The sequence below is a fragment of the Populus trichocarpa genome, chromosome 14 (genome assembly GCF_000002775.5).
Source record: "Populus trichocarpa isolate Nisqually-1 chromosome 14, P.trichocarpa_v4.1, whole genome shotgun sequence".
NCBI classification, from domain to species: Eukaryota; Viridiplantae; Streptophyta; class Magnoliopsida; order Malpighiales; family Salicaceae; genus Populus; species Populus trichocarpa.
In genome coordinates, this window is record NC_037298.2 from 5,749,155 (window position 1) to 5,764,466 (window position 15,312).

A 15,312-nucleotide genomic window follows, 5' to 3' on the forward strand; every position below is an offset into this window, starting at 1 on the left:
CTTTAAAAGTTACAAGTTAAAGTCCTACAAACCTCAGGATCATTAGAGGTTTACATGGTCGTTAACTTTAAAGCTCGTGAAATTAGTTGAGGTGCGCGCAAACTAACTCGAACACCCATATTAATAATAATAAAAAAGTAGCGGGAGCACATGTTCTCCTGTAATAATTTTGATCCATTTTCCATTTCCGTAAAATCTAGATTTGATTTTTTTACCTCAAAATAAAAATCTTAATTTGTTTTGTTTAAAAACATCTAAAAACATCATAAAAATCTCCATAATTTCATAACATACTTTAATTAGTCAATAAACTCAAAATCAAATTAGACTGAAATAAACTTGTTGAATTTCTTTTTTTTTTTAGGCTCAAACCATCAACATTGAAATCCTCTCTTCAAAATGAATATATTGATACTAAAATCAATGGTTTTTTTTTTTTTTTTTATGTCTGGCCAAAAATTCCCTCTCTCCTCTTTCTTTTCTGCTCTATCAATTATTGGAGACTAGAATATAAGAGAAATAAAGTTTTATAACCAAGATTTAAACTTTTAAAACTATAAGGATTAAAGTGTAAAAAGATGTGCCTTATAAACAGTGCTAATGAATAATGAATGAATATTGTTTTGTGCATGCATGAAAAGCGTGACTTTAGTTTTTTTTATATTTATTTTACCTTTTAATTTAATTTGGTCAATCTTTAAGCTTTGAAGTTTGATGTACCAATTATGATTGTATATTAACTAATAAGGTAAAGGTGTGGGTGATTCACTGTTCACCTACACCCAAATCATCGTGAATTACAGCAGTAATTTAAAATAAATTCTTTTTTTTTTCAACTTTTCTTGTTTTTTGTTTATTTTTTATTTTTTTTTCAAAATTACTTTTCTTTTTTTTCCAACTTTTCCTCTCTTTTTTGTTTATTTTTTTAAAAAAATTATCTTTGTCGATTTTACTTTTTAATATTGAGCTGATTAAAAATTTCGCTCTGTAATTCTTTTTCTTTAAAATACTGTGGATTACTATGGTGTTTTCCTACATGGTTTTTCTATTTTATTTTTTTATTTTTCAAAATTATTTTTATTGATTTTATTTTTTTAATATTGAGCTAATTGAGAATTTAGTTTTGTAATTAGAATTTTAAAACATTGTTGATTGCTACAGTGTTTCTCCGCATGGTTTCTTTTTGTTTTTGTTTTTTGATGATTTTCTCCGAAATTATCTTTTTCGATTTTATTTTTTAATATTGAGCTGATTAAAAATTACAGTTACAATATGTGAGAAAAACACTGTAACTTTCCTCGCAAATTACTGTGAATTGCTTTGGTGTTTTTCCCACATGATTTTTTTCCAGTTTTTTTTGTGTTTTCTTTTTCTGTAATATTTTTTTCAAAAATATCTTTGTCGATTTTATTTTTTTAATATTAAACTGGTTAGAATTTAACTTCGTAATAAAGTTTAATCATGTGGGGAAAGCATTGTAACTTTACTCACAAAATACTGTGGATTGCTAGAGTCTCTCAACACGGTTTTTTTTTCTTATGATTTTTTCAAAATTATCTTTTTTAATTTTATTTTTTTAATATTGAGCTGGTTGAGAATTACAATTACAAATCATTACAAATAAGGCTAAATCATGCGAGGAAGCACTGTACGTAGCTTTCATCACAAAACACTGTGAATTGCTACAGTGTTTCCTCCATGGTTTTTTTTCCTGTTTTTTTATAATTTTTTTTTAAATTATCTCTGTCGATTTTATTTTTTTAATATTGGATTTATTGAAAATTTAACTTTGTAATTTTTTTTTTTAAAACACTATGAATTGTTACAGTGTTTTCTCATATGATTTTTTTCAAAATTATCTTTGTCGATTTTTTTTTGTAATATTGAGTTGGTTAAGAAATTATAATTACAATAAAGTTAAATCATATGGGGAGAGCGTTGTAGCTTTTCTCACAAAACACTGTGAATTGCTACAGTATTTGTCTAAAGATGGAACCTTCATAGAGATTCTGCTCTGAAAACTTGAGAATTATGCTGCTTGTCCTCTGTCTTACACTTTCTGATGTTGTAACAAATCTGAGATATCAGCTCATTGAGCTCTACAGAAAATTGTAAGCAAATCCAATATACACTATGTTTCTTATCTCTTCTTCTCTCAGAGAACCTGGTGGATTTTATGTAATAATGTTGTACATCATAATCATGGGATACCTTCCCAACTGCACACCACAAGTTGATCAGATAATTCTCACGAATCTGGATTGAAGTTTACAGATTCCCTCCAGATGAGTTCCTTGATGTTTTCTTCAGTAAAAGATGGTTGCTCAAAATCAAAGCTGAAAGGCTTTGGGCAAACAGGCTCCTCATTGATGCCATGAAGAGGTTCCAAGTATGGATGGCACAGTGCCTCATCGACTGCAAACAGCAAAAAGGTCAAATGTAATCATCGGTCAAATAAAAGCTTCTTTGATGAGAAAATATACTCAATTTTGAACATTCTGATATAATTTCAGAATGTTGAGACATGCCATATTTTACTCTACTAGTTTGCTAATATATGTAATTTCGCTTCATTAAGTAATAGCAATTATCTCAAATATTATTCAATGAATGCACTTAATTCCAGATCAAATGTGTAGCCAAGATTGCAGGAAATGTCTCATAAAGATAAAAACAACATATGAAGCTATTTCCGTAATTAATTCTTGTTTTGTCGCATGATCAATGTCATGTCTATCCCTGAATGTTCAACTTTACCTTACGTTTATAGTCATTGATTTTAAAAAATAATGTCACAAACTAGTCCTTGACATCACTATCATGCCTCATTTTTACCTGTAATACGCCTATTTGGATCAAAGACCAGCATTTTCTCCAACAATTCGACAGCACCAGCAGACATGTTAGGAAATCTAGCAGCAAATTTTTGCCTCGGGTATTGCGGAAGCTGCCTAACATATCTTCGAGCATTCTCGCTTCGTAGGAAACCAAGACTGAAGTCGTCAGGTGAACCTATGAGCTTTTCAAAGATAAATGCACAAGGTATCATGCTCGTAGTTTGATAACAAAAAACTGAGCAGTTTCATACTATCAACAAGCCTGCTATATACTTCAACCTCTATGCATGCTAACAAAAGCTATAAAGTTGCACCCCACACAACAGACAAAAGAACAAACCAAAACATAACTGACAAAACAGAACAGAAGTTACACTGATTGAAGCACAAGATACTACATTATCACCATAATTGACCATGAAAAGGAGAAGGGAGGATCATTCTGATTCCCAATCACTTCTCTTTGTCTCACTATTGTCAGTAAGATATCATCACTGCCAGAAAATTTTCAGAATTCTCCCTAATTTTGCAAAAAAAAAAAAAAAAAACCTAAATGGCCCCCTCAATAAAAAATTTACAAACTTGCCCCGAAATGTCACATCCTAGATTCATCCCTGGTCGTTACATTCAGTTACCAGATTAAGAATCACCATTAATGCAATTCCTGCCATTTGAATAAAAAGGCGGGAGGGAAGCGAGAGATGAGTCTCTGACTCATCAATTTTGGAAAAAAAGCCAAAGGGCAATCATAATTGTCAATGCACATGACTTTAAAAAGCTACAATCACGCATGAGTTAATGAAAAGAGTTAGGGCTTTTGAAATGAAATTATTTAGGGCCTCCCGTCCACAAATGATGAGCCAGATACTCAAAAAACACCACAAGATTACCCCAGGGCACAATTGCTGGACAATTTCAAAATCACATACCTCTGTAATAAGCCTCAGCTGGTGAACATAGTCTTTTCCAGGAAATAAAGGTTGCCCAGTCATGATTTCACCAAGTATGCAACCCACTGACCATATATCAATTGCTGCAGTATACTCAGAGCAGTTAAGGAGTAATTCTGGTGCCCGGTACCATCGAGTGACCACATACTCGGTCATGAAATCCGTTTCAGATGTTGTCCTTGCAAGTCCAAAGTCTCCAATCTTAAGGTCACAATTAGCATTCAAGAACAAATTACTGGGTTTTAGATCACGATGCAAGACATTTGCCGAATGTACATATTTAAGCCCTCTTAACAATTGATAAAGAAAGTACTGCAAAGAAACAATTTAGATATCAGTGAAAATCAAGCACATAACAAAGTATTTGTTAATTTAACAATGCTTGCTCATAAACAATGATAATTTCCAATTACAGCATATGTTATAGAAAGCATTTTATTCAGTAGCAGTCTCTGGGCAGCAGCATGTAGCCATTTCTTGCCTCTCTTTGGTAACTTTTGTTTTCTTCCCTGGGAACAAAAGGAGAGAGGAGATGGAAAGGGGTGATAGATGTGATGGGTTGGCCTGTAGGAATTAGGGAAACAAGAGAGATAGAAGAACAGTGAAGCCAAATGATAGTTGTGATTTATTAGAGACATTATCCCGCTAAATTCCAAAAAACTAAGATAGCCAACTAATAAACCTATTAGCTCAACAAAGGCAAACAAAAAATGAAAGTCATCATGTTATGATTGTGATTTAGTTGAAAATATGGCATTTATTCATAGCTAATTTTAATGTGTTTTTCATTTAAAAATATATAAAAATAATATTTTTTTTAACGTCAATAAATTAAAATAATCTAAAAAACACAAAAAAAAATAATAATTTGAAGCTAAAAATATAAAAATTAAAAATTAAAATCACAATCTAGCCGCACAAACAAACACCCGCCTAAATGAGGAAGTATAGCTTGTGCTGCTTATCATAACTAGTTGAACCATTTTGTCAAAATTTAACCTGTAAAGCTTGAAATATGCAGCAAGCTAAAAAGTCCAGCTAAAAGTTAAAAATATCCTAGAGAAAGATAAAAATAAATAAAAATCAAATAAGTAACCATAAGAACAATAATATCTAAAATAACTCCGCTAGCTATGAGTATAAATTACTTATAGTAAACATGAAAACCAAGAAAACTTAATGGAGCTAACCCGACAATGATCATCTGTCAATAGTTGGTTGGAGCGTATTATTTGATGTAGATCCGTGTCCATTAATTCATAAACAATGTATACATCATTGAAGTTCTCCGTCTGGGGAGGCCGGATGATGTCTTTGATAGCAATAACCTGAGGAGCAGTAAATGATTAGCACGACCATAGATACAAAAAAAAACACCATAGAAACAATAAATTAGACAGGTTCTGCGGTACAACGTCAGCAAGCACCCATGCTGTGTATGCTTCTATGCACGTAATTACAGAGTGTTGACAAACTAGTCTCAAATGAGGATAAAAAGAAGTCGAACAAATAAGTTAAGGAACTTAGCAATCATGATAATCTAGTCAATCCTGAGCTACCAGAGCACATGTCTAAAGGACAACGTCGAATACAAAAGAAAGTTGTGAATCAAATGAATCCAAGGTAACTCTAGTCGACCCAGCAACTGGCCTCTGAATCACCAAGATCATCATGCTTTGTGAAAGCAAAACTTAAAAGTTTAATTTATCAAGGAATCACCCACTCGATAATAAGAATAAATTAAACACGGAACAATTTAACAAAAATCCCACTCCCTATAAGAGAATCTCAATTGCAACAGAACTCAGGTTCTTAGTAGCATTGTCACAGGGTAGGATTTTTCTTGTTAAAATTTTCCAGTCCCCATGTGGCAGCTCAGCCTCCTGTCAGACTCTATTAATTTACTCGTGTTTACTTAGCAACTAAATATTTCCCCTCACCAAGAGATTTCTTTACACTCTTCCCTGTCACAAGACAAGCGGAATACACAAGTAGAAAGGATGCAATGCAATATGAGTTCTGTGAGCAGACAAAACCCATTGTGCATATCACATACATTAACGGACTTACTTGTGTATATCTTTTTGAGTTAATGAGGATTGTTAGCATTATAACAGAGTTTAGCTACGAAATCATGAGCAACAACTTCAGCTGAGCTACAAAATCATGAGATATTAACTTCAGTTGAGCTAAGAATCGTGAGAATAACAAAGGAAAACAAACTTACATTTTCATGATCCATGTGGCGAAGAAGCTTAATCTCTCGTAAAGTCCTCTTGGCATCTATTCTGTTGTCAAATGCATTACCAATCTTCTTGATGGCAACCTCTTCACGTGTCTCAGAATTCACAGCAGCACTGAAGGAAACAACAAAATCACATCTTCCTTCACGTTGTAGATTTCACACAAAAAATTAAGTCAAACATAACGAGACCATAACATTCGCGATTCACCAGTAACAGCATTTTTCCTAACTAATAAAACAGATTCCGTGCATTTTCCTTTCTGTAAAGTATTCCAAACACGCTCGAAACTCCATTTACTTCTTTTTTTAGCACTAGCTTCACGGTTTACCAAGCAGCCTAGAGCACTTAGTTTTAAGAGGATTTATGAGATTACGGTGTCCTGGTTATTGTTTTGTTTAAAAATATATTAAAATAATATTTTTTTATTTTTTAAAATTATTTTTAACAGTCATAAAACAATAAAAAAAATAATTTTTAAAAAATAAAATTTAAGTAAAACGGCCTCTTAATGTTGTATTCTTGAGACTTCCACCATCATTTCTCCGATTCCAAAAGGATAGCTAAAAATTCTAATAAAAAATCATAACTCGAAAGGATATTTTAAGAAGAACACAGTTTTTAACCTCAAAGAATCGAAATCGGAAACTATAAGAAAATCTACAGTTGAAACTTAAACACGATCATACAAGGGAAAAAGAGAGAGTAAAGAATCAGACTTACCAAACAATACCATTAGCGCCACGGCCAATAGGTCGAATAGGAGGGACGTACTTTCTAGAAACTTCAAAGAGGTTACCGTACACATTATACTGTACATAGCGTCCATCATGAGCAGGCATGCCTTTGATGTTAGGATCACCACCTGAGCTTGACTCTAAGCTTGTCATTTTTTCCAGTAGCAACCTGAAAGGATCCAATTAAGCTAGAGCGAAAAGGAGATAGAAAGGAGAGGGCTAATTAAGCAGTCCAGTGGTGGTTGTTGAAGAGGAGGAAGAGGGGCTAAAAAAGAGGGCGGACGTGTTAGTAGGCGTAGAGCTTTCTCGTTTTCACATTTCTTCTGGTTGGCGTGTGGGTTGTTTTACTACTATTAGAGTCTACACTTTACAGGGACGAGTGAGAAAGATGGGGGAGAGAAGATAAAAGGTAGAGGTGGACCGGACCGTGTGGTGCCCGACTTTTGAACTGGAAAAGCTTAGCCTACCTCGTGACTCGACAATTTGCTTGCTGACGTTTATTTAATTTATCTCAGGTAGTTTTTCCTAGAGAGAACAGGAAAGAAAATATACACTGTTTTTGTTGGTGATTGTGATTTAACTCTAATTTATCAAACTTTGAATTCTGACTTTTCTAGGTCTCTCGTATTTTTATGATCAGTAGTGCGATTGATTGAGAAATAAAGAAAAGAAATTATGGGTGGATGGCATTTGATTTCGATTGGATCTAGCTCGAAATCACTGGTGTTTAGGCCTGCCTAAACTTAGCCAGAGCAAGCGGACAGAATCATGTCTATTATCCCATTCTTTTCGATTTGGGTGAACTGGAAGAGAAAGATGCAGGAAACGGACCCATCAAGCATTCCTTTCTTCAAGGAACATGAACAACTCAGCAGATCATGATGATGATGATGATCATCATCATCAGTATGGTTCTCTACTCCCTCCATTTTTGTTCAAACTAACCTAACTGTAAGAAAACATTACACTGATAATTTCAAGTATCTTTGCATTGCATTTCGAGTCACAGTCATGGTTCGTTCAACATATGTTTGCTTGGCGTGTTTGATACTCCGATCAAAATATTTTTTTTTAATTAAAATTATTTTCATTTGTTGATTTAAAAAATAAATTTTAAAAAATAAAAAAATATATTAAAAAAAAAACTTCAAAATATAACTTCAGAAACCACGCTTTCAAATTACTACGAAGAAAAGGTTTCCCGTGTTTCAAACCAACCTTCAACTTGCTGAAAAATCAAAAGGAAGCAAAAAGACTCCCTCCTCCAAGAGAAGATAACAACTCAAGGCTCAAAGTCAAGGCCTGCCTACCTTATTTTCCACCGACCGGAAAATCCGCCATTTTCTCCATCCCCCCTGGAAAGGTCTACTCAAACACGAACCTTCATCGACATTAGCATCTCCGGATTTTGTCTCCCCAAACGTGATTTTTGTTCCAAAACTGTCACCGTATATTTTATTTGGCCATGGCATTCCTGAATTCCTGATTGTGGTATTTTTATGGAATCCAGGGAAAATTTGTTCAGGATACTCTAGAATTCGAAAAATTAATGCATTACTTTAATGAAATAATACCATGTTGATTGTAGATCATTTTGCCCTTCGTTATGTTCCAATTTTAAATTGGTTTTAGCTCCGAAATTCTTCTTTCTTTGCTCAAAGCTAAAGGTTTTACTCTGTCCAAATAACCATTTTTTGGTCTCGATTTTCCTCTAATTAAATTACTTGTAAAAAAAAACGAAGAAGAAGAAAATTAATCGGAAACACAAAAAAAGACTTCAAAAGTCCAGAAGTAAGTGGTCTAACTGAAACAAGCCCAAGAGAAGCGAAGCCGAGCCAAATCTTCGAACTTTTTTTTTTTTCACATCAAAAGCAAGCAGCCTCACTATAATTTTCGCAGAGCAAACGCTCTGTTTGAAGCTAGTTTTTAGTAGGGGAAATGATCTTCAGTGAAAGTAGAATACAGCATCAGGATGATGCATTACCCTACTTAATACGGGCTTAAGCAGCTGCTTCCTTCGGTTGAGGTGAGGTGGATATACTTGATTGTGGAGTTTCCGAATTCAAGACTGGCAATTATTTGTAGCTCAAAACAGGCATGCTCTTCACCAAGCATTCCTCGGTGGATTTTACTTAATCATGCTGATGAGTTGGCTATGTCGTTGACCAATTTCAGTCGAGTACTTAATCATGCTGATGAGTTGGCTATGTCGTTGACCAATTTCAGTCGAGCCAGAAGTCTTTAGTAGATATTTGACTACCACCGAGGGTTGAGTTTCACGGGCCTGCCAACTGATTTGAAATATCAAGGAAGGTTTGCAGGGTTGAGTTTCTCAGAGACCCACGTTTGACCGAGGACCTAATGTGTTCTGACACGGCCAACCCGGAGAATGGAGAGTTAATTGTGATAGTCCAAGTCCCCACGAAAATCCTACTTCCTGCTAAAGAACAAAAAAATAAGAAAAAAAAAGGAGACATTTTACCAAGAGTTTTGATTTGGATAATAGTCTTTGAATCCGAAACAACAGGTTGCTTTATCTTGTTGTCTCATTGGATCTTCTATGCGATGCATTCAAAATAAAATCGGTGGGTAGTTCTTCGTTTGGAGGCCTTCGCCACAACGTTTATAGTTATTTACTCAGCACTCTTATCATCAAATGAGATGGAGTGATTTCTTATCCCAGATCAGTTCATTTATCTATGTACGTTGATTTAATGAAGTGTTCAGACCTCTTAGTGTAGAAGTTTGAGAAAATTGTGAGGTATGTTTCTTATATACTCGCAAAAGCTGCATAAAATGTTTCTTATATACTTCGCTCTTAGTTACAGGGTTAGTGGGTTACTATATTGTTTCATTTTATTTTTTTATTAAAATTAATTTTTATTTTTTTTATTGTTATTTGCTTTATTTTAATCTTTTTTCTATTATTATTTTTTAAAAATTTTGCTCTTCATCACTTGGTTTCATTTAATTTTTATATTAAATTTGATTTTTATTTTTTTATTGTTGTTTTTATTCTTTTTCTAATTAAATCTTGTTTTCAATCCCATCCATCACCCTCTGATTTCAATTATTTCTATATCAAATTTAGTATTTAATTTTTTTATAGCAATTTCTTTGGTTTTAGATGTATTTTTTATTGCTTTTTTTTTTCAATTTTTCTCTTAACATTTTATTGATTTAGAATTTTGTTTAGTTATATTTTATATTTTGATTTCTATGGAGTTACTTTCAAGCTCAAAGTTAACACAGATTTACTTTGGTTTTTTTTTTTAAATTGTTTTATTAAGAATTAGTCTTAATTTTTTTTTTCTTTGAAGTTATTTAAATCTTATGATCATGAGGTTAATAAATTAATTTGAGTTGACTTAGATCTTTTATTTTGTTATTTTTTTTCAATTTTTTTTTAAAGTTTCACCCTTCGTATTATTTGATAATTAAACTTTATAATTTTATTCAAGATTTGCTTTCAATAAAGCTATCTAAATACATACAGGCTAGGAGCAATTTTTTTTTTTATTTTTTTATATTGTTATTTTTTTTATGAGTTTATTTATTATTATTGTATTTTTTAAATTAACCTAACTTACTCCATTCAATTGATACTAGTCTCGATTTTTTTTTTTTTTTTTGCTTTGCCTTGGTATTTTTTTCTAGGTTGAAAAAAAAATTAGGTTGGCACAGCATAGAGCTAAGCCTTTTATCTAGTGTGCTCTAAGCATCAAATGGCTTCAGGGGTTCTACGAAAAGGTAGAAGATGAATACCCATCAACATATCACTAGAATCAAAGAAGCTTCTTTGCTTTGCGAAGCATTCCCAGATTATGCAGTTGCTTCTTGCAGAAACCCCCTATGAATCATCTGATTCCAGTCCGAGTGCTGATTCATTCAACTGATGAAGGCATGTAAGAAAAAGTACTTCTCAATAGTATTCTCAAATATTGAGGATGTAGTGCAATGATCATAACTGTAAAATGACAATATTCTGATGCATCCCATCCCAATTACAGGAAACTTAAAGGATCAATAGGTCTGATTCCTTCCAAAAGTTTCTAATTCACGAATTTGCACCCCTTGGAAATGATGCAAAAGCTAACACATCAAGTCATTTTACTTGGATCTTGTATACCAACTCTCTAGGTCAAGTCCACACGCAAACAAGTCCACACCCAAACACATTCAGGAAGTTAAAGTCACATACAAATGATGCCGTTGATGCTTACCATGTGAAAACATCAACTTGGAATAACTTCATCCCTGAACAAAACAGAGTCAAGACATCTATAGTTAAGGAACAAAAAGCATTTCCTACAATGAGTCATATAAACGTGTACTTTGGAAAGAAATAACAGACACCCAACTGAATTTCACAAACAGTCATCGTGGTTACCATACAGAAACCTCAGACTTCTTCAACTTTCATGCACAACGCAGGAAAAAGCCCTGAAGAACAAGGATGCATTTATGGATAGCCACAAGAGGAAACCCCACACCTAGCATCCTCCTTGCGGCCAGCACCAGTATCCTATGGCAAACGACTCAAAGAATATGTATTAATGAATACGAGCATTTTGCATTAAAAAAATCAGATAAAAAACCTACCCGTATATCATCAAAGAATGCGGGCATGCTATCTATGTCTCCCTATTCCTAGCCATAACGAGAAAAGGGAAGAAGGGGAGTTAAGGTAAAACATAACAAGTAGTGAAACAGTACAAGACATTTCATGTATTTCGGACATGTACAAACTAGTAAGAAAGCATTACAAGATACCTCACACCACACAAGACAGGACAGGCCCACACAAGACAATACACTACTGAGGGAACAAGCGGTATCAGACATGAGAACAAGCGGCTTCAACATAAACATCTATCCTATAACCTGTTCCCCATTATTCCCTCAGAATTACTCCCTCGGAATGGGTCGGCAACGGTATCAGACACTCTCAGGTTACAAAGCAAAGCATCACGCCCACTTAAAACTATTTTGAAAAAGCCATCTACTTCCTTAGCAAGAAAATCTAGCACCTGAGAAAGTCTTTCTGCTCTCCTCCCCAAATCCGAAAAAGAACTGCTGAATGCTTCCACTTCAGTAGGTCCCATACCATCTTGGATCATGGGATATAAATTATTCACAACTGTCTCAACTTCATCTAATTCTTTCAAGAAAGTAAATTTCCCACGAGAAAATACTTCTCTAATTTCTCCATTTACTGTAGTTTGCAAATCAGAATAAGCTTGTGCCCACAATATTGTGTTGGGTACATCCAAATCTATCAGATTCTTTGAATTAACTGAAAATGCAGCGGCAAAAACACTACATACAAATACTGTCTGTACCTTAACTCCATACATGGCACGCATCAACACCTTTCCTTTGGCCGAGTTCTTAACCTTAGGCAGAGTCAAGGAATCCACAAGATTCTCTAAGATGGATTTACAGTTTTCCAGTCTTGGGTTCTTGGAGCCAATGTGCTGTCTCCAGCTATCTAGGGAAGAACATGCCTGCATTAACTTCTCTGAATTGTTGGACTCCAATTTATGCAGGGCGCATTGAAGAAAAAGTTGACCTTGGTTCAGCCACGAGAGCTCAGAGCTAAAAGCAATGCAAATATCAAGCAACTTCACAGTGATGTCCAAGTACACATCTATCCACTTCTCATCCCATTCAGTCACAGGGAGCTCAAGTTCTGTGATAAGTGTTTTTATGACAGTATGAGTCTCACAGAGTGACTCCATTGCCAATTTCATCCACGTGAAGCTAAGAACATCACCCTTGTCTTTAGGATTAAGTTTCCGCAACCTCGCTGCCAATGCCTCCTCAAATGTATTTAATAAAGAAAGAAGCCTTGGAGACAACTGAGAACCCTTTGGAGATAACATCCTGAAAGGATTTCCAAATGGAAAGAAAGGGCGGTGTGGCTGTTGTGGTTGACTCATTTCAACAATTTACTGCAACAAGTTTGGAAAAAAAAATCATTAATCTTGTTGCACACAACATCAAAAGAGCACACACAAAATCAACAAAAAACCACACCAAACAAAAGATCTACAATCAATAGATAGCGATTAGGACCCACCCAAACTTAAGCAAGATAAATTGCAAAACTTATCATCACAATGAAACAATTCATCAAGAAAACAGGAGAAAGAACCATATCTCCAACAAAGGTATTTCTTTAAGCCTCCATGCCTTCCTGAGAGAAAGTCGAGAAAAACTCTTCCCAAATACTCAGAAAAACAAATTCCAACCCCATCAACCAAATAAAAAACCTACACAGCATATAGACCTTAAAAAGGAACTCAAAACAAAAGCTAGACAAAAGAAGATCTATAAAGAACACAGTTATGCATATCCAGTTATTGGCCGCTCTACATCTTTTCAAAATCAATAACCACAGCAAGAAAAAAGAGGCACAAAATCAATGCATATTTTCTCTTTATCTCATTCACACAAGAATTTCAAGTTCAAACCAATCAAAATAAAAATCAGTTAAATTAAATGAAAAAAAAAATCAACTCTTTTCCTACCAAATCGAATCTAAAGTTTCGATCTATGAATCTCTCATTTCAATTCATGCCTTCTGTTCTTAAAATTAAAACACAATCAAACAAGCATATAATTCATACACAAAACAGTTCAAACTTTATAACTCACCTAAATACCAGATCCTTAGATCAGAATAGCAATCAAGTCAAGACGAAACATAAGAATCACTAAGAAAATATTGAAACCCTAACCCTAATCATTTTTACTAGAAAAAACAATACTCTAATCTAAGATCTAGAAAAAAAAAAAAAAAAAAACAAAGAGAGAGACCTTTTTTTAGCTATAGTTGTAAGAGAGATAGTACCTGAAGGAGTTCTTGCAAGAGATGAGAAATTTCCAGAGAAAAGTGTCCAGACGCGGAGCTTTGTTGAAAGTTTCCGGTTAATCTAGAGAGGTTAGGTGAGGTCTCTATTTTGTAGCTTAAGTTGTGGGCAAAGGTGAAGTTAACTGGCTGTTATAAAGTAATTGGTGACAGATGTGTACGTGGAAGGATGTGAGTGGTGGGCTGTGGTAACGGATAGATATTCATTTGGAGATTACTTACTGGCATTTTTGTGAGCAGAAATGGTGGGTCAGAGACAGGGAAGTAAATTCAAGCTTGATTTTACTTTATATTTAATGCATGTGACATGTGATCCAACGGACAAGATCCTTGCTTCTAACTACACGAAATTGCCCTGGTTGTCGTTGCTATCTGGACCTCGTTCGCCGACCACAATATTATATATGTGGATACTTTCTTTCCCTGTGGGGGAATGGATCCAAGAAGATTTCCTTGAGGTAGTCGCCATAGGAAAAGGCTCGGCCCAGGTACAGATGGCTAATGCTAAAATTGCAAAGGGCTCCCGAATGGACTCGGCCGCCAAAGAACTCGAACCACACAGGAGCCAGCTAGAAATTAAAGGGTGCTGCTACGCTCCTCTCTTTACACTACAGACCAGGCTCATTCACTTGGATTCTTGAGAGAATCGATACAAGCACGGGGTTCATGCATATATCAGAACATTCTGACTGGTTACTGCAATGAATTCTAGTATTTTTTTTAAAAAATGAATTTTAGAAAAATAAATTATTTTTCAATGTTTGGCAGTGTAATAAAAAATAAGTTGGAAAATATTTTCCAGTATTTGGTTATGTCATGTAAAATGAGCTGGAAAATAACTTATTTATGTTTTATTTTCTCAAGTTTATTAAAATAATAAGGAACAAATCTTACAAATTAAAAAGTTGAATGAGGATGAAATTGAAAAAAAATATAATTTCATAAATTATCTCAAATAAAATAAATAATAATAGAAATAATAGAAATCAAATCTAAAAAATAAAATAAAAATGAAAGATGAAAGATGAAAAAATTAAAATAATAATAATTAACATTTCATAAATTATTTCAAATAAAATAAGTAACAATCAAAAGAATGAGGACCAAATTTGATAGATAAAAAATTTCAATAAAAAAAATGATAAGGGAAAAGCAAATAACAATTATAAAAATGAGAACCAAAGTTAATATAAAAATTAAATTTTAAGAGATGAAATTGAAAAATAAATATTCAACACAAAATATATATAGCAATCAAAAGATTGAGGACCAAATTTGATATAATCAGCAAATAATATGACATTTCTAAATTTTTCACAATTTCCGGAAAGTGTTTTCCGTCCAAATTTTTCAGGAAAATAATTTCCTGGAAACCAAGCTAAATTTTCCTTTGACTGGAAAGTGTTTTTCATTAATCAACTTTTCTAATAGTAAATAAATACATGAAAATTTAGAAAATAATTTTTCAAAAATTACTTTTCAGAAAACAAACATACTCCTAATACATGCTGCTGTGATAGATGATGAATACCCAACGGCGCTGGAAATTGGGCTCAAAACATGAGTCTAGTCCACACAAGTCGAATAAACTCCATTGAACCGCCTGGTATGCTATGAAGATGTTTCGTCCTTCAAGATGGAGACTGGTGATGGCCCTGTGGGAAATGGCAC

At 33.8% G+C, this 15,312-nt stretch overlaps 2 protein-coding genes across 6 annotated transcripts; both read right to left on the reverse strand.

Moving 5' to 3' along the window:
* Positions 1-1,978: 1,978 nt before the first annotated feature.
* LOC7494105 (mitogen-activated protein kinase homolog MMK2) lies at positions 1,979-7,384 on the reverse strand. Of its 3 annotated transcripts, none has more exons than XM_024584335.2 (6): positions 6,754-7,384; positions 6,015-6,144; positions 4,978-5,115; positions 3,767-4,099; positions 2,836-3,012; positions 1,979-2,415 (listed from the first exon to the last, which is right to left on the reverse strand). In XM_024584335.2, exons 1-6 carry the CDS (start codon positions 6,918-6,920, stop codon positions 2,269-2,271), a joined length of 1,092 nt encoding a protein of 363 aa, XP_024440103.1. In that variant the 5' UTR covers positions 6,921-7,384; the 3' UTR covers positions 1,979-2,268. The 3 variants fall into 3 exon arrangements, with proteins under 3 accessions (XP_024440103.1, XP_002320818.1, XP_024440104.1); XM_002320782.3 differs by having other exon boundaries at positions 2,836-3,019; positions 6,754-7,366; XM_024584336.2 differs by lacking the exons at positions 4,978-5,115; positions 6,015-6,144; positions 6,754-7,384 and adding an exon at positions 4,201-4,960 and having other exon boundaries at positions 2,836-3,019.
* Positions 7,385-11,469: 4,085 nt separating this feature from the next.
* Positions 11,470-13,786, reverse strand: LOC7494106 (protein BPS1, chloroplastic). 3 transcript variants are annotated; one of them, XM_052446832.1, is made up of 3 exons: positions 13,624-13,754; positions 12,850-12,966; positions 11,470-12,721 (listed from the first exon to the last, which is right to left on the reverse strand). In XM_052446832.1, the coding sequence occupies exon 3, from the start codon at positions 12,707-12,709 to the stop codon at positions 11,645-11,647; it is 1,065 nt and encodes a 354-aa protein (XP_052302792.1). In that variant the 5' UTR covers positions 12,710-12,721; positions 12,850-12,966; positions 13,624-13,754; the 3' UTR covers positions 11,470-11,644. The 3 variants fall into 3 exon arrangements, with proteins under 3 accessions (XP_052302792.1, XP_002320819.2, XP_024440105.1); XM_002320783.4 differs by lacking the exon at positions 12,850-12,966 and having other exon boundaries at positions 13,624-13,786; XM_024584337.2 differs by lacking the exons at positions 12,850-12,966; positions 13,624-13,754 and adding an exon at positions 13,428-13,580.
* Positions 13,787-15,312: the final 1,526 nt, after the last annotated feature.

Coding starts and splice junctions, on each gene's coding strand:
- LOC7494106 (XM_002320783.4), bottom strand. CDS start 12,709: ATGAGTCAACCACAACAGCCACACCGCCCTTTCTTTCCATTTGGAAAT.
- LOC7494105 (XM_002320782.3), bottom strand. CDS start 6,920: ATGACAAGCTTAGAGTCAAGCTCAGGTGGTGATCCTAACATCAAAGGC. Junction 6,145..6,753: donor GGCGCTAATGGTATTGTTTG/GTAAGTCTGATT, acceptor TGTTTCCTTCAG/TGCTGCTGTGAATTCTGAGA. Junction 5,116..6,014: donor GCCACATGGATCATGAAAAT/GTAAGTTTGTTT, acceptor ACTGCTCCTCAG/GTTATTGCTATCAAAGACAT.